This window comes from Ursus arctos, unplaced genomic scaffold, assembly GCF_023065955.2.
Source record: "Ursus arctos isolate Adak ecotype North America unplaced genomic scaffold, UrsArc2.0 scaffold_31, whole genome shotgun sequence".
NCBI classification, from domain to species: Eukaryota; Metazoa; Chordata; class Mammalia; order Carnivora; family Ursidae; genus Ursus; species Ursus arctos.
The window spans coordinates 5,503,775-5,522,687 of record NW_026622997.1 but is presented as its reverse complement, the minus strand read 5'-3'; the positions used below and the strand labels follow the sequence as shown (position 1 = coordinate 5,522,687).

General features: G+C 37.2%; 1 protein-coding gene across 3 annotated transcripts in view; it reads left to right on the top strand.

Annotated features, from left to right (window-relative positions):
* The window catches only part of EXOC2 (exocyst complex component 2), a 248,708-nt gene that overhangs the window by 39,504 nt on the left and 190,291 nt on the right, over positions 1-18,913 (top strand). For all 3 annotated transcript variants that reach the window (XM_026511359.4, XM_026511361.4, XM_044388711.3), the window contains exon 2: positions 16,097-16,257. In XM_026511359.4, coding sequence (XP_026367144.1) covers positions 16,140-16,257 — 118 coding nt within the window. In that variant the 5' untranslated portion in view covers positions 16,097-16,139. The remainder of the gene's footprint in view (positions 1-16,096; positions 16,258-18,913) is intronic.

Here is an 18,913-nt window from a genome sequence, read left to right as displayed (position 1 = left end):
ATAATTGCATCATAACTTCCTTATTTTATTAGTTAACATTCTGTAGTAAGGAGAGTTTTCTTCTATGTGTTTTCATTGATTTATGTTAATAGGATGGACTTGCATATTTTCTTTTATAATAGATTACAATCCATTGCTATCATTAATTTTTTTTGATGCTCAAATGTCTCAGATTTGGATAATAGGAGCCCCTTCAGTGAGTGCTTCCCTGCTGACATAATAAAATGTTTTAGGCTTATCTTGTACTTGTCCTGCTTTAGTCCTGGAATCAACCATTTCTCCAAGGATTCTGGTTCCTTTTATTGGATAATGGTATTTAGAAGCTAGGTATGTTCATTGCTACTCTCGTAATAATGCTTGTAGCCTCTCTCATCGTGTACAAAGTTAGGAAACACACACAATCTGCCAGATTCATACATCTGCCTATCTATGTATCTATCAACCGTATGTCATATATATGTGTATTAAAAATTGAGTTCCTGGGGTACCTGGGTGGCACAGTCGTTAAGTGTCTGCCTTTGGCTCAGGGCGTGATTCTAGCCTTCCTGCCTTCGGCTCAGGGCATGATCCCAGCATTCTGGGATCGAGCCCCACATCAGGCTCCTCCCCTGGGAGCCTGCTTCTTCCTCTCCCACTCCCCCTGCTTGCGTTCCCTCTCTCGCTGGCTGTCTCTCTCTGTCAAATAAATAAATAAAATCTTTAAAAAAAATTGAGTTCCTCTTTTATGAACAGGTTTTTCAGAGCTTTTGCCCATTTTTAAAAAATGGGTTTCCTTATTTAAGTTGAAAAATTCTTTACATGTTTTTTATATAAAGTCCTTTGTTAGATAAATCTATTGAGAATATTTTCTGCCAATATATAGTCATCTATTTATTTTCTTTTGATGAGAAAGTTTTTTTTTCATTGTTTTTTTAGGTTTCAGAGGTAGAGTTTAGTGATTCATCAGTTGCATATAACACCCAGTGCTCATTACATCAAATGCCTTCTTAATGCCCATCACCCAGTTATCCCATCCCTCTATCCGCCTCCCTTTCAGCAACCCTCAGTTTGTTTCCTATAGTTAAGAGTCTCTTATGGTTTGTCTCCCTCTCTGATTTCGTCTTTTTTCCCTTCCTTCCCCTATGTTCATCTGTTTCTTAAATTCCACGTAGCAGTGAAATCTTTTGATAATTGTCATTCTCTGATTGACTTATTTCATGTAGTGTAGTACCCTCGTTCTGTCCACATCATTGCAAATGGTAAGATTTCATTTTTTTGATGGCTGAGTCATATACCATTATATGTGTGTGTGTATGTGTGTGTGTGTGTGTATGGAAAGAGCCCACATGTCCATCAGCAGATGAATGGATAAAGAAGATGTAGTGTAGATGTGTGTGTGTGCATCTGGGCTCTTTCCATAGTTTGGCTATTGTGGACATTGCTGCTATAAACATTGGGGTGCAGGTCCCTCTTCAAATCACTATCTTTGTATCCTTTGGATAAATACCTAGTAGTGTAATTGCTGGGTTGTAGGATAGTTCTATTTCTAACTTTTTGAGGAACCTCCATACTATTTTCCAGAGTGGCTGCACCAGTTTGCATTCCCACCAACAGTGCAAGGGGTTTCCCTTTCTCCCTATCTCCAACCTGAACCAGTCTTGTGTTCCCAATCAGCTTTATCATCAGGCTTAGCTTTTGAGCCCAGGTAGGTAGGTCTATTTTTAATGTCTTGAGGAACGTCCATACTGTTTTCCAGAGTGGCTGTACCAGTTTGCATTCCCACCAACAGCATAAGAGGGTTCCCCTTTCTTTACATCCTTGCCAACTTGATGAGAAAGTTTTAATTTTGATGAAGTGTAAGTATGTCAGGTTTTTCATTGTATGGTTATTGTTTGCCATGTTGAAAAAATCTCCAGGTATGGAGATATTTCTCTTCTTTACTGTTTATAATTTTAACTTTTATGTTTAGATCTATGATCCATCTTGAATTAATTTTTGTAAGTGGTGTGAAGCTGTATTTAGGTTCCTTTTTACCCCTATGTGGATACCTACTTACTTCAACACCATTTGATTAAAGTATTTTTTATTTCCCTTGAATTTTGTTGCGTTGTCAAAAATCAGTTGGTTATGTAAGTATGGCTGCATTTCTGAACTGTGTTCTGTTCTACTCATTCATTAGGTTATCCTTATGCCAACAACTCACTGTCTTGATTACTGTGGATTTATAATAAGTCTTTAAATCATATTCTCTAAGAGTCGTCACTTTTTTACCCTTAAAATTGTTTTGGCCGTTTTAGGTTCTTTGAATATCTATAGGAATTTTGTCATCCGCTTGCCAGTTTCTTTACATAAGCTTGCAATTTAATACTTCAGTTTGAGGAGAATTGATATTTCAATAACATTGAGTCTTCTGGCCTATAGAAATTGTATAGATCTTCACTTATTTAGGTCTTCTTTTTTTTCCCCACTCTGCTATATTTTAAGGTTTTCAAGAAGTCTTGTACACTGTTTTTATTAAATGTGTTTTTAAGTATTTTGGTTTTTATAATGATACTCTTAAATAGAATTTTAAAAATTTTGTTTCTAGTTATTTCCCACTAGAATTTTAAAAGAACTACTTTTCATATATTGACCATGAATACTAAGATCTTGCTAAATTCAGTTATTAGTACTATTAGTTGCTTAGCAGATTCCTTAAGATTTTCTTTGTAAACAATCATGTCATCTGTAAGTGAAAATACTTCTTCCTTTGCGATCTTTATGCCATTTATTTCTTTAGCCTTGTTGTCTTATTGCACTGGCTAGGACCTCTGCAACAGTGGTAAGTAGACAAGATGAGAGACATTCTTGTCCTATTACTGGTCTTAGAGGGAAAAAAAACATTGTATATTTCATCATTTGTGCAATGTTAGTCCCTCCCACCCCATTTTCCTTTCTTCTTCTTCTTCTTCTTCTTCTTCTTCTTCTTCTTCTTCTTCTTTTTTTTAAAGATTTCATTCATTTATTTGAGAGAGAGACTGAGAGAGAGCACGAGCTGGGGGCTGGGGAGAGGGAGAAGCAGGCTCCCACTGAACAGGGAGCCCTACGTTGGGCTTGATCCCAGGACCCTGGGATCATGACCTATGCTGAAGGCAGTCACTTAACTGACTGAACCACCCAGGAGTCCCCCATTTTCCTTTCTTAATTAAGAGAGCCTTTCTATTCCTAGTTTGTTGAGGTTTTTAAAATCATGGATAGGTGTTGAATTTTGTCAAAGATTTCTATACCTATTTAGATAAATACATGGTTTTTCTTTTTACTTCAATGTGATTTATAGTGTGGGTGTTTTGAAAGTTCAACTACCTTTGCGTGACTGGGATAAAGCTCGCATGGTCATGATGTCTTTCCACTGCTTGTGTTTTTGAAATAATACATGTAGGCTTGATATTATTTCTTCCTTAAATGTTTGGTAGATTTTATCAGTGAAAACACCAGCTTTGGAGTTTTCTTTGTAGGAAAGTTTTTGATGATGAATTCAATTTATTTAATAAACATGAAGGTACTGAGATTTCTTATTTATCTTGTGTTAGTTTGGTAACTTGTCCTTTTAAGGAAATTTTCTGCTTCATCCAAGTAGTAAAATTCATTGGCATAAAGTTTTTCATCATATTCCTTCATTACTCTTTAAAAAATATCTTTAGTATCTATAGTTATCGGCTCTTTCATTCCTGAGATAGGTAATTTGTGTTTCTTTTTTTAAAGAGGACTTTGCTAGGGTTTATTGGTTAATTTTTGCAGAAAGTCTTCCAGCTTTACAATTTTTTCTTGATTATTTTTATTTTGTGTGTTTTTTTTATTACTAGTATTTGTTGTTGTTTTTTTTAAGTTTAATTTATTTATTTGAGAGAGAGACAGCCAGTGAGAGAGGGAACACAAGCAGGGGGAGTGGGAGAGGAAGAAGCAGGCTCCCAGCAGAGCAGGGAGCCTGATGCGGGGCTCAATCCCAGGACTCTGGGATCACACCCTGAGCCGAAGGCAGACGCTTAATGACTGAGCCACCCAGGCGCCCCAATATTTGTTATTTTTCTTATCTACTTCCTTTGTTCTTCCTTCCTGCCCTTTTGTGTTTAATTCTTAGCTTTGCCTTTTCTAATTTCTTAAGATAGAAACATATATCCTTAATTCTAATCTTTCTTCTCTTATTATAAGCTTTTAAAGCACTGCTTTGGCTACATCTCACAAATTTTGATTATATTTTCATTAACATTCAGTTCAAAATTTTTTTTTATTTCCCTTTTCATTTTTTTGACTGTTCGGTTATTTAAGTTTGTTACTTAGTTTCCAGATACGTGGATACTTTTCTCAATATTGTATTACAATAGCTTTCTAATTTAATTCCTTTGTAGCCTTTGGCATTTCAGTCTTTGGAATTCATTGTAACTTACTTTATGGTCCAGCCTATAGTCTATCTTTTTTTTTTTTTTTTAAGATTTTATTTATTTATTTGACAGAGATAGAGACAGCCAGTGAGAGAGGGAACACAAGCAGGGGGAGTGGGAGAGGAAGAAGCAGGCTCCCAGCAGAGGAGCCTGATGTGGGGCTCGATCCCACAACGCCGGGATCACGCCCTGAGCCGAAGGCAGACGCTTAACCGCTGTGCCACCCAGGCGCCCCTATAGTCTATCTTGATGAACATTCTTTAGACACTTGAAAAGGAGCTTTGGTAAATGTCAGTTAAAGATGATCAGTAGAGTTCATATATTCTATAGCCTTACAAATTTTTGCATTTTTGTTCAACTGTTATCCCTATTTATTTATTTAGAGAGAGCATATGGGCATGCGAGTTGGGGAAGGAGCAGGGGTGGGGCACTGGGAGAAGGAAAGAGAGAATCCTAAGCAGGTACCATACCCAGTGCGGAGCCTGACATGGGGCTTGATCTCATGACCCTGAGCTGAAATCAAGACTCAGACGCTTAACTGACTGAGCTATCCAGGTGCCCCTGTGTAATGAGTATATTAAAATCTCTAACCATGATTGTGGATTTAGCTCTTTCACCCTTTCAGCATTTGTTTCATGTGTTTTGAAGCTGTTTTACTAGGTGTATGCACAGTTTACATGCTATGTCCTGATGAATTCATCGATTCTCATTAAAAATTCTTCCAAGTTACTGTGTGGTGTCATTTCTCCTTCAGATTGAAGAAATTCCTTCAGCATTTCTTGTCATACAAATTTGTTCCCAGTGAGGTTCCTTTATTTGAAAATAACCAATTTTATTCCTTTTTTTTTGCCAGCTTTATTGAGGTATGTAACTGACAAAATTGTAATATAGTTAAAGTATATAACATGATTTGATAGTATATACATTGTGATATTATGTACATTCCACAAGTAGGTTGATCTACACATCTATCACCTCACCTATTTACCCTTTTTTGTTTATTATTTTTATTTTTTGGTGAAAACACTTAAGTTCTAGTCTCCCAGCAAATTTCCGTTATGCAATATAGTGTTATCAACTGTATTCACCATTAGAACCTTAGACCTTACTTGTAACTGAAAGTTTGTATCCTTTTCTTTTCCCCAATTCCCCTTCCCCACAACCCCTAACAACTATCATTTTACTCTATTTCTGTGAGTTAGCCTTTTAAAAAAAAAAAATGTTTTTTTAGGTTCCACATGTGAGTGATATCATGTAATATTTGTCTTTCTCTCTCTGCCTTATTTCATATAGTCTCCAGTTTTATCCATGTTGTCACAAATGGCAAGATTCCCTTCTTTTCTAAATAATCATTGTACGTATATTTTACATTTTCTTTATCCATTCATCCATTGATGGACACTTAGGTTGTTTCCATATCTTGGCCATTGTGAATAATTAATGCTGCAGTGAACATGAGAGTACATACATATCTCTTTGAGATAATGATTTCATTTCTTTGGGGTATAAATCCAGAAGTGGATTGCTGCATCATATGAAAGTTTCTTTAAAAAATTTTTTCTTCATTAAATATTGTTTTATTTTTAATTTTTTTATTTTTAAAGATTTTATTTATTTGAGAGAGAGAGTGCACGTGTGCATGAGGAGGGGGAGGAGTAGTGGGAGGAGCGAAGGGAGAGGGAGAAGCAGACTCCCTGCTAAGCAGGGAGCCCAGTGCAGGATCATAACCTGAGCCCAAGGCAGATGCTTAACCAACCAAACCACCCAGGCGCCCCCATTAAACATTGTTTTCATGGGTTTCAAAATTCTGTGACAGATTTTTGGTAAAGCTGTTTCCATTAAAAAGTACTGCATTTAAAATTATTAACTTAAGGGGCGCCTGGGTGGCTCAGCCGTTAAGCGTTTGCCTTCGGCTCAGGTCATGATCCCAGGGTCTTGGGATCAAGCCCTGCATCAGGGTTCCTGCTCAGCGGGAAACCTGCTTCTCCCTCTCATACTCCCCTTGCTTGTGTTCCCTCTCTCACTGTCTCTCTCTGTCAAATAAATAAATAAAATCTTTTTTAAAAAAAGATATTAACTTAAAACTCCCATACACACACAACACCAAATATTTCACAAATTGTTCTTTCTTAAGGTTTTTTCTGCATTATTATTGTTAACTGGTCTTTTAAACTTAAATGGTTGATTGAGACAACAGTCTTGAGACTATTCTTCTACCACTGATTAAGACTTGGCAGGTATTAGAGATAATATCCGTTTAGATTTCTGAGCTTTCTGAGCTTTCCGAGCATACTTGGTGACCTGGCTGCTCAAGCAGCCTTCTTGTCCACTGCTTTGATGATATCCATAGCAAATGTCTGTCTCATGTCATGAACAGCAAAGTGACCCCTAAGAGGGTAGTCAGAGAAGCTCTCAACACATATGGACTTGCTAGGAACCATATCAACAACGGCAGCATTCCCATTTGAAGAATTTCTTCCAGCTTCTTCTGAAAATGATCAGTTTTTTAGCTCGGCAAACTTGTGAGCGACGTGAAGCTGTGTGACAATCTAGCACAGGCACATAACCAGCAATGATTTGGCCTGGATGGCTCAGGATAACCATGTGAGCCATGAAGCCAGTTGCTTCTGTTGGTGGGTCATTTTTGCTGTCCCCAGGGGTGTTACCTTAACATCTTTGACAGACATATTCTTGATTGAAGCCCACATTTTCCCTAGGAAGAGCTTCACTCAAACTTAAGTTGTAATGTTGACTGAACAAAGGTGACCATCATGCTGGGTTTGAGAGTTTTCACTCAGCCTATAGGGATAGAACCAGTACCACCCATTTTGTAGATGTCCTAATGGGGAGGGACAGATGCAGGGATTTGTCAGTTGGATGAGTTGATTGTAGGATACAATTCACAGCTTCAAGCAGTGTGGTTCCACTGGCATTGCCATCTTTAAGGATTGTTTTCCATCCCTTGAACCAAGGCATGTTGTCACCATTCCAACCAGAAATTGGCACAAATGCTACTGTGTGTCAGGGTTGTAGCCAATTTTCTTAATGTATGTCCTGACTTAATTTCTTCATATCTCTTCTGTCTGTAGCATGGCTCAATCCATTTCGTTAATACCAATAATTAGTTGTTTCACAACCACTGTGTAAGCCAGAAGGGCATGCTTATGGATCTTCCTGTTGTGGGATTGTTGAGTGTGATGGTCAAGAAAGAATTCTTGAGATGTTTCACAGTGCAGCTTAATAAGTTTATTCAGCACAGGGACAGAATCTGTGGGCAGAAAGAGCTGCACTTTGCTGTATGAAGCTGGTGGTTATATGCTTAGTGCTCAAGGGGGACGGGATGTATAGGGAGTATTAGGTCATAAACATTTTCTTCAAATTTCTACTCGTAAAACTACTTTTGCAAGATTTCTTTGGTGCTTGACTGTTGGCGAGATTTACAGGCAGTCATGAGACCCTTTAAGAATGTAGCAACTGGCATGTATTTGATCCTTATCAGAACTATGCGGGCTTTAGGTCAGCATTCCAGGCGAAAGGTGAACATTTTTCTGCTTCTATTCCTTATCATTCCCATTCTGGAAGATATCTGCTTCAAGTTCATTAACACCAGCAACAACCACCAGGACACCATGGTTACCCTGACATATGCCTGTAATCATGGTTGGGTTTTTGTTTTTGTTTTTTTTTGTTTGTTTGTTTTTTGTTTTTTTTATAAAATCTCTATGTGTTAAGGCATCAATGATAGTTACGTACACTTGCTGGTCTCAAATTTCCACAGAGAGATATCAGTGGTGATACCATGCTCACATTCAACTTTCAGTTCATCCAAGATCCAGGCATACTTGAAGAAGCTCTTTCTCATCTCAGCAGGCTTCTTCTCAAGTAGTGTTATGGTTCTGTATTAATCCCACCACATTTGTAGATCAAGATGGCTAGTGGTGGTAGACTTGCCCAAATCTATGTGTCCAATGACAACGGTGATGGATTGAGTCTTTTCCTTACCCGTTTTGGCTTGGATTTAGCAGTGGCTTCATGACACCTCTGTTCTGATGGCAAACCCATTGTGAAAAACTATTTTTAATTTCTTGAGGAACTTCCATGCTGTTTTCCATAGTAGCTTATACCAGTTTACATTCCCACCAGCAATGTATAAATACTCCCTTTTCTCTACAACCAGCATTTATCTCTGGTCTTTTTGATAATAAACATCTTAACAGGTGTGGGGTGATCATGTCGTTATGGTTTTGATTTGCATTTCCCTCATGATTAGTCACTTTGAGCACCTTTTCATGTTCTTGATGGTCATTTCTATGTCTTCTTTGGAAAAGTAGCTATTTCAGATCCTCAGCTCATTTTTTTATTTGGATTATTTGTTTTTTTGCTTTTGAGGTGTATGAGTTCCTTCTGTGTTTTGGATGATAACCCCTTGTTGGATATGTGGTTTACAAATATTTTCTCCCAACCATAATTGCCCTTGATTTTGTTGGTTTCCTTGGGAGTACAGAAGCTTTTTAGTTTGATTAGTTCTACTTGTTTATTTTTGCTCTTGTTGCCTTTATTTGTGGTGTGAAATCCAAAATAAATCATTGCTAAGACCAGTGTCAAGAATCTTAAGTCCTGGGGTGCCTGGGTGGCTCAGTAGGTTATGTGTCTGCCTTCAGCTCGGGTCATGATCCTGGGTCCTGGGATTGGGCCCTCCATTGGGCTCCCTGCTCAGTGGGGAGTCTGCTTCTCCCTCTCCCTCTCCCTCTTTGCTCTCTCTCTCTCAAGTAAATACATAATTTTTTTTTTTTTAAAGAATCTCACATCCTGCGTTTTCTTGTATGAGTTTTACAGTTTCAGGTCTTATGTTCAAATCTTTAATCCGCTTTAAGTTGATTTTTAGGTATAGTGTAAGATAGGGATCCAGTTTCACTCTTTTGAATGTGGCTATTCAGTTTTCCCAACAGCATAAAATTCCTTTTTAAAAATCTTCATTTCTGACTTTTTAAAAAATTCCTTTCAGCACTTTAGGATGTTCCATTTGTCTTTTGGCCTTTAATTTTTCTGATTAGAAGTTATCATACTGTCATTCTTATGTATATAATGTGTCACTCTTTTTCCTCTGTCTGCTTTTAAGATTTTCTCTTTATCTTTGATTTTAGCAGTTTGACTTTAGTGTGTCTAGGTGTGATTTTCTTTGTATCTATCTTGCCTGGTGATTGCTGGGCTTCTTGGGTATCTAGAAAATAGTAGGTTTTCAATAAATTTGGGGAAATTTCACCTTTTTTCTTCAGATATTATTTTCTGCTCCATTCTCTCTATTCTCTCCTGAGACTCCACTCATACCAGAGTGTTTGATATTTTCCATAGGTCAATGAACCTCAGTTCTTTTTCTTTTTCCTGTTCTTTATATTACATAGTTTCTTGATCTATGTTCATGTTCACTGTTTCTTCATCTATTTTCTGTTTAACTCAATCAGTGTATTTTTCATTTCAGATACTGTACCTTCCCATTCTAGAATTTCCATTTTATATTTCCGTTTTTATAATTTCAGTTCTGCATTTTGAGTAGCCATATGTCCATTCATTATCGTTATTTATTTCTTTAATAGCTTATTTTATACTCTTTCAGATACTTGTTTACTAATTTGGATTTGGCTCATCTTGTTTCTGTTGCCTATTTTGTTACTTGACTAGGGGCTACATATTTTTCACATTTTTTAATGGGTCCAATTATTTTTATTGTGTCCTAGGTATGTGGATATTTTATTTTAGAGACTTTGGAATCTGTTCTGTTCTTCTGAATAGTGTTGGCTTTGTTTGTTTGTTTTTTAACAGGCATTGTTAATTTGACTGGATTCACATTTCAAATTCTTGTCTCCCCTGTGGTGGGCAGCAACTGAAATCACTGCTTACTTTCATTCTTTAAGATGTTGCTTTCTACTGTGTTACTTGGAGTCTCTCCTGTGCATCCTATGAATGTGCAGTTCAAGGGTCAGCCAGGGATTTCAGTAATATTTTTTCTGCATCTGTGGCGCCTTCTACTCCAGGACTTTGTTCTTCTCTTTCTTTCTTTTTTTTTTTGAGAGATGTATTTATTTTAGAAAGAGAGCGTGTGTGCACAAGCAGGAAGAGGGGCAGAGGAAGAAGGAGAGAGAATCTCAAGCAGCCTCCGTGCCCAGCTCGGAGCCTGACTGATGCAGGGCTTGATCTCACAACCCTGAGATGATGACCTGAGCCAAAACCTGGACGCTTAACCCACTGTGCCACCCAGGCACCCCTGTTCCTTTCTTTCTAGCTACTGTTAGCTTAAAATTTCATCCTCCTATTCCTCAAGGCATAAGACTGTGGCTTTATGATTGTGTTTAGCTGCTCTGTGCTAAATAGACGGGTGTTACCTCAGATGAAAGCTGAGTATCCGGTATCTGTGTGTATTGAGTGAGAGATTTTGAAATTCTGGGAAATATCCTAACAAAAATAGTAACCATTGTATTCCTTTCTAAACTTACTATCCAAAGAATTTTTTTCAACTGTCTTTTTAAAATAGATTTATTCATATTCTATATAGTTTACCCATTTAAATGAAAAATTCAGTGGTTTTCAGCATAGCCACATAGTCGTACAACCATTACCATGATAAGCTTTAGAATTTTCATCACTACTAAAAAAGACCAAACTTCCTGGCAAGTCACTCCGGTTCCTCCCAGTCTTCCCTCTCCAGCCCTTCACAGCTACTTTGTTGTCTCTGTAGATTTGCCTATTTCAGACATTTATATGTAAATGGGGTTATTCAGTGTGTGGTCCTTGGACTGGCTTCTTTAACTTAGTATAATGTTTTCAAGGGTGATCCATTTTGAAGCACATGACAGTACTTCATTTCTTTTTTCTTTCATGCCAAATGATACTCCACTGTATGGATATAGCACATTTTACTTTCTCATTCATCAGTTTATAAACTACTGAGTTGATTCCATTTTTTGGGTTTTATTAATGCTACTGTGAACATTCATGGACCTGTTTTTATGTGGACATATATTTTCATTTCTCTTAGGTAGCTACTTAGGAGTAAAATCAATGAATTGTATATTAGTTCTGTGTTTAACCTCCTGAGGAACTGCCAAACTTTCCCAGAGTGGCTGTATCTTTTATATTCCCAGCAGCAGTGTACAGTGGTTCTAATTTCTCCACATCATTGCCAGCACATTATTTTTTGCCTCTTTGCTTATAGCCTTCTGGTGGGTATAAGGTGATATTTCGTTGTGGGTTGGATTTGCATCTCCTTGGCTAATGACATTGAACATCTTCTCATGTCTTTATTGGATGTTTTTCTATCTTTTTTGCAGAAGTCTCTGTTCAGATCCTTTCCCATTTTTTAATTGTATTATTCACTTTTACTATGAGTTGTAATTGCTCTTTGTATATTCTAGGTAGAAGTCTCTGATCAGATACACTATCTGCAAATACTGTCTCCTATGGGTTGTCTTTTTCACTTTTTTAAATGGTGTCCTTTGAAGCACAAAAGTTTTTAATTTTGACCAAGTCCAGTTCATCTCTTTATCTCCTTTTGTTGCTTGTGGTGTTGTATCTAAGAAGGGTTTGCCTAACCCAAGATCACAAAGGCTTACTCCTGTGTTTTTTTCAGAGAGTTTTATAATTTTGTCTTGCACATTTAGGTCTATAGTATATGTGGAGTAAATTTTTGAGTGTTTTATAAGAAAGGGATCCAGCTGCAGTTTTTTGCCTATGGATGTCAGGTTGTCCCAGCACTATTTGTTAAAAAGCATATTTTTTATCTATTGTTCAAAAATCGATTGTGTATGTGAGGGTTTATTTCTGGATTCGCAAGTCTATTCCATTGATCTATACATCTTTCCTTTGGCCGGTAGCACACTGTCTTGATTATTATAGCCTTGTAGTAAGTTTTGAAATCAGGAAATGTGACTCTTCCAACCTTGTTCCTCTTTTTAAAGGTTTCTCTGGCTATTCTGGGTTCTTCCCATTTCCATAGAGTTTTATGATCAGTTTGTCAGTTTCTGCAAAAAAGCCAGCCAAGAATTTGATAGGGATTGAATTTAATTTATAGATGAACTTGAGGGGTATTATCATCTTAAGAATATTGTCTTCCTATCCATGTCTTTCTATTTATTTAGGTTTTTAACTTTTTTCAACAGCATCTTGTGGCTTTCAAAGTAATAGTTTTGCACTTCTTTTGTAAAATTTGTTCCTGAGTATTTTGTTCTTCTTGATGCTGTTGTATACAAATGTCTTTTAAACTTTTTAAAAATTTTTGCATATATATACCTAATAGCTCCCTGTCTCTGTTCTCCTTGTATTTCTTCTCTTTATCCTATTCTAATTCCGGTGTTCCGTTGATATCATGAAACATTCAGAAAACATTTATGTGACTTCTTTCAGCAGTCATATGGCATGTTTATTTTGTGTCAGGTCCTGTACTGACAGGGATGTATGGAGTTGATTAAACATCTTGTGTTTTCAAAGAGGAGACATAAACATGATACCTAAGATTTATCACAGTGAATATTAGAATATCAGAAGCATTACAGAAGGAGGGATCAGGGAGACTCTTTTGGAGAAGGTAACATTTAAGATTGATCTGGAAGTATTGGTAAGGATTTAACAAACTTTGAAGGACTTGCTATTTAGTCAAAAAAAGATAAATGAAATCATGAAGGCATAGAAGTACTTGATGGTTCATAAAAGGTGAATGGGCTTATATGGTTAGTATCGGGTGAATGAGGGAAATGATTGAGGGCAAAGTAGGAAGCACAGAATGGTCAATCTGGTTGTGACAGGTTTTAATAAAATGGTAAAGGTTTTGTGGGCACTGGAGACTTCTGAGTAGTGGGGGTGTCATGGGATTTTTTTTTTTTTTTTGATCTGAGAAGATGTTGATTAGATCTATATTTTAAGAGAATTAACTGGTGTTTGCTGAGAAAGGATTGCAGTGGAGAGAGTATAGGGGCAGAGTACCAGTTAGAAGTCTGTGTCAGTATCCAGGGAGAGAAGATGAAGGTCTTAACTGGGAAAGCAACAGTGGAACTGAGATGATTAGTTGACTTTGCATTCTGACGGAAAGATTTTGATTGATTGATTCAGGAGGTGGGATAAGGACGGAGAGAAGAGCACGATAACTTGAGTTGTCTCATTTGGTTTATTGGATGAATGGTGCTATCTTTCTGGTCCTTTGTTTTTGTTGTCATTTTGCTATTAGTTGTATTAAATAAGTAACGTAAGCATGGCCTCATTGGCCATGAGATTGAACTCAAGTCTCTCGCCCTATTCCCCTTTTCCAGAAGAGGCCAAGCTGATGTCACATGACTCAAAACCCCCAACATGGTTGCTCTTTCTGGTTTAGCCAGGCTTGATACTGAGTTTTCATAAATATTGTATATATATATATATGATATTGAAGGCTCATGAATAACAAAGATACTTCTTGTATTTTAAATCTCGCAGAAACCAGGGTCAAAGGTCAGTAACGTTCTTTATTATACAACATACCCCAAACTCCTTTAACTCTCTCTTATGGCATCCACTTCCACATTTCCAGATTCTGTGTCTAATCTGCCATTATCTTGATAGTCAGTTTTAGATAAAATGTGTAACTCCCTTTCCTCTTTACCCCCCTGCTCCACTTCTCAAACATCCATCTGTTTGCTGCTTTATTACTACCTTTGGTTTAACCAATGTCAGTTCTTGCATTAATAGGACAATGTAAATCTTGTTTCTTTTGCCTCTTTTGAAAGTTTCAAGAGCTCTTATTCTTGGATTGATTCCTTTTCATGACATCCTATTCTTTAAGATAAAAATCTTCTCCCTCTGCAGATATTAATTTGGGATCAAAGCTTCCAGTACTTTTGAAGGGTGTTCTGTTGTTGTTGTTGTTGTTGTTGTTGTTGTTGTTGTTGTTGTTTTTCTTCTGTGTTAGTTAGCTAGGACTGCCATGACAAAGTCTGATAGATTGAGTAGTTGAAACAACAGAAATTTATTTTCTCATGATTCTGGAGGCTGGAGTTTTAAGATCATGGGGTTAGCAGGGTTGGTCCTTCTGAGGCCTCTCTCCTTGGCTTGTAGATAGCTGACCTTTCCCTGTGTCCTCACACGGTCTTCCTTGTGTGTGTCTGTGCCCTAATCTCCTCTCCTTATAAAGACACCAGTCCTATTGGATTCAGTTCCACTTATATGAGCTCATTTTACTTTAATTACTTCTTTAAGGGCCTGACCTCTAAATACATTCTGAGGTACCTAGGCTTAGAACTGCAACATGGTATTTTTTAGGGCACACAATTTAGCTTATTACACCTGCCTTATTTCTGTTTCCTCTGGATTTTTTTATTTATCTGACTTCCATCTCTCTCTCACATATTTTCCTTGACTATCTTACAGTCTTTGTGTGTCCTCGTATATTTTAGAGTCTGGGAATAGCTGATTTGTTTAGTTTGCTTATGGGCAGTTTGTTTGTAAGTGCCTTTTCCATTGGGTGATATGACTTCAAGTAGACCTTCTTTTTTTTGGGAGGACCCTTATATATAAGTCAAGATCTTTGGTTCTTTTTTCCCCTTTAATTTCTTCAGAGAATAATATTCTACTTATCCAGACAAAGTGGAGTTGGGCCGGGTGGGTTCACAGACCTTTCTGACAGAGGTGTAAGAGCAGGGAAGGAAGAGGCCCAAGTAGTCCCACAGTTTGCTCTGCTGCTTGACACTACTACGCCTGGCATTCCAGATTCCTGGTCCTCTTGTTTGGCTTCTTCAAAGACTGAACTTCTAATCTCCTGTTGACTGCAAGGTGAAGTCAGAGGCCAGGGTGTCTCACTTCTTAGTATGTAAAGATACAGATAACCAGCAAGTTCTTGCTGTCTTGCTCTGCACCTTGCTGTCATCTTCTGGGGCATCTGAAACCTTGAGCAATTGAGGAGTTCTGTGGAGGTTTATTAGTGAGGTTTTAGTATTTATTTGTGGCCTACTATATGCTAGGCACTGTGCTTTGCTTAGGATTATCCTATGTAACCTTAACTGTAACCTTTGAAACTACTACTAGGTCCATTTTACCTATACAAAAACAGAGGGTTTAGAACAGAATTCGTAAACTGGAACACCAGGCCTTGATACAGGTGTATTTGACCTCAGAAACTGTACTTTTACCAACCCTGCTATCCTCAGAAAAGTTGGCAAATTCATGCTTTTGCCCTATGTCTACGTTCTCAGTTTTGTAAAAACGTCAATATATTGATTTGACCACATTAAAAAAGTTGCTGTACTAAGTATAATACAAAAATAAAGTGAAGTTCAGCCAACCTATGGGAATATAAATGTATTTTAATTTCTGTGAACGTGATTAATCAGAACATCTTTCTTTAACAACTTGGAGAGTAGAACAGTTTCTAGCATATTTTTGGGATTCTGCAGGTGTAGGCATGGAGCTAAATGGTGACATTAGGTTCTATCTATCATTATATTGAAAGTTCCAGAACCAAGGGCTTAGTTGTCTGTTATTTTTCTGATGTTTCCCTCACAGTACCTTGGTAAATTTAATGTTAGTAGATGTTGGCAGATAGGTTAAATGACAGTTAAAAAATTCAGAACTTTATGTTTAAGAATACTTTTTATGTTTTGGTATTGAACGTCTAGCATTTTTGTATTTTTAGTCAATGCTTCTTTCAGTTATCAGTAATACTTTTCTTTCTTTTTTAACAGATTACTTCTGTAACTAGATCTCTAGTTTGCTCAGCAAAGCACGATGTCCCGATCACGACAACCCCCTCTTGTGACAGGCATCTCTCCAAATGAAGGAATACCATGGACAAAGGTCACAATTAGAGGAGAAAACCTGGGGACTGGCCCAGTTGACCTCATAGGTAAGAGCAAGAACTGTGTTTCCATGATAAATGCATTTTTATCGTGGAAGTTGAGACAGGCTGATAGAAAAACAACATTGTGATCTGTACAGAATGATCTGAATAAAGATGAAAGAATTATTTGGTTTTCTGGTTAAAATCATTATTTTATCAAATCTTATCTAAATTGCTTTTCACTAAGTCCTTCAGAAAGTTTCCCGCAGCTGAGTTTGCCTCCATTTCCTCAGCCTTGCTCTCTCCTGCTTTGATTGCCCAAACAGCCTCCCTAGCTATTTTGTGCTCTTTAGTTTTCCCTCCATTATACAACTGTCTGTATTTGTTCTGTAGTGCTCTGTAAATTATACCCTTTCTGTTCCTTATTGCCCTTCAAATCAAATCTAAACTCTTATCTCCTGGTGATATCAGTACCACTTGGCTCTTATCCTCACTTCACCTAGAAGAAACTATCCACTCTCACCAGGTACCTATCTTTACCAAGACCTATGAATCTTATTAATTTCCTTTCCTTTGCCACATTGATGCTTCATCATGGTTGAGAGCCCCACCATGAATCTGAAATACTAATAGTCTCTGTCTGCCAAAACTTGAGACTTACAACCAAAACAAAAAAGCTCTTCAAACTAATTCCCACCCATGTTAATCTATCTTTTTATTTAGGCTCCCCTATTATTTATGTATTTATGGTAAGCTAAATTATAGTTTTTAGGATCTGTTTATGTTTTTTTTAATCTTTTAAGTTCAAGACATGCATGCTCTGTATCCAGTTGGCACTGTATAAATTTGTTAATTTGTATAGTGTCTGTCCCTTGACTCCCTCCCTATAACATGGAGACCTTTTACTGCTGATTATTTAAGCATTCATGTTTGTCAGTGGTTCTCATCCCTGGCTTGTCTTGTCTTTTTTTTTAAGTTTTTTTTTTTTAATTCCACTTAGCTAACATACAGTATAATATTCATTTCAGGTGAACAATTTAGTGATTCAACACTTTCCATACAATACCGAGTACTTACCACAGGTGCACTTCTTAATCCACATCACCTGTTTAATCCATCCCCACACCTACCTCCCCTCTGGTGACCATCAGTTTGTTCTCTGTAGTTAAGAGTCTGTTTCTTGGTTTGCCTCTCTCTCTTTTTTTCCCTATGCATGTTTGTTTTGTTTCTTAAATTCCACCTATGAGTGGGGGCGCCTGGGTGGCTCAGTCGTTACGTGGCTGCCTTCAGCTCAGGTCATGATCTCAGTGTTCTGGAATCGAGCCCCGCATCGGGCTCCCCGCTCAGCGGGAAGCCTGCTTCTCCCTCTCTCACTCCCCATCTTGTGTTCCCTCTCTCGCTGCCTCTCTCTCTGTCAAATAAATAAGTAAAATATTAAAAAAAAAATTCCACCTATGAGTGAAATCATATGGTATTTGTCTTTCTCTGACTGACTGATTTCACTTAGCCTAATACTCTCTAGCTCCATTCATGTCATTGCAAATGGCAAGATTTCATTCTTTTTTAATGGCTGAGTAATATTCCATTATATATATATATATATATTTATATATATGATGGAATTTTATATATATATAATTATAATTGTCTGGTCAGTTAGGATTATTTTCTTGTGAACTCTGAGATGCATTTAGAATAGAGATCTATTCAGAATGAGGAAGGGAGAGACTTTACTATATGCTACTGAACTATATGCTGATTACCATATAAACTTATCTAGATTCAGACAGTCTCTTGACTCTTCTTAATTTATGAGGGACTCTAGGGGTGCCTGGATGGCTCAGTCGATTAAGCATCTGCCTTTAGCTCAGGTCATGATTCCAGAGTCCTGGGATCAGATCAAGCCCTGCGTCAGGTTCCCTGCTCAGCGGGGAATCTGACTCTCCCTCTGCTCCACCCCCACTTGTGCTCTGTCTCTCGCACTCTCTCTCTCTCTCTCAAGTAAATAAATAAAATCTTTTAAAAAAATGTATGAGGGACCCATTGGTAAAGTATTGGAGATTATGAGTTGGAACTTATTTTTCTTGCATTATTGGTGCAGGTTGACAGATTGGTTTTTGGCCATCTGGAAAACCCTTGGAAAAAAGAAAGTGACTGGGAGCACGGCACTATGTTTAATAAATGAGTTTTGCACTTCCCAGCTAATTCTTTTCACTAGTGTTATTTAAATATGTCTTATTTTATATTGTTTTCTCTAGCCATAGTTTTTGATTTTTTAGTAAACAAAAATTAATTATTCTTATGAAGATAGTTTTATCTAATCCTATGTCTTGGTTTTTTGACATAGCTCATTCTAGATTTTTCTTTATCCAAAGTGGAAAAGTCCCTAAAATGCATGGAAATAAACCATACAGATGGAGATTATGTCCTACATTTTAACTGGAGCTCCTATCATGACAGTTACTAGTCTGTGTAAATTTTAATCTTGTTTTAGCTTCAGGCAATGCTATTCTTATTTGACTAAGTGTGTATACTTCTATAAACCTTGCTAGTTCAGCTTTTAACCTGCCTATGTCTTGCCAAGAAACCATTTTTTAAAAAAGCAAACTCAATCTGCTAAATAATTTGAGTGTTTTTAGCTCAGATGATAGCTACACTAGCCAAGTGAAACATTATAAAAACAGTTTATTTGAAATTCTACAAGTTACTTAAAAAAATGTCA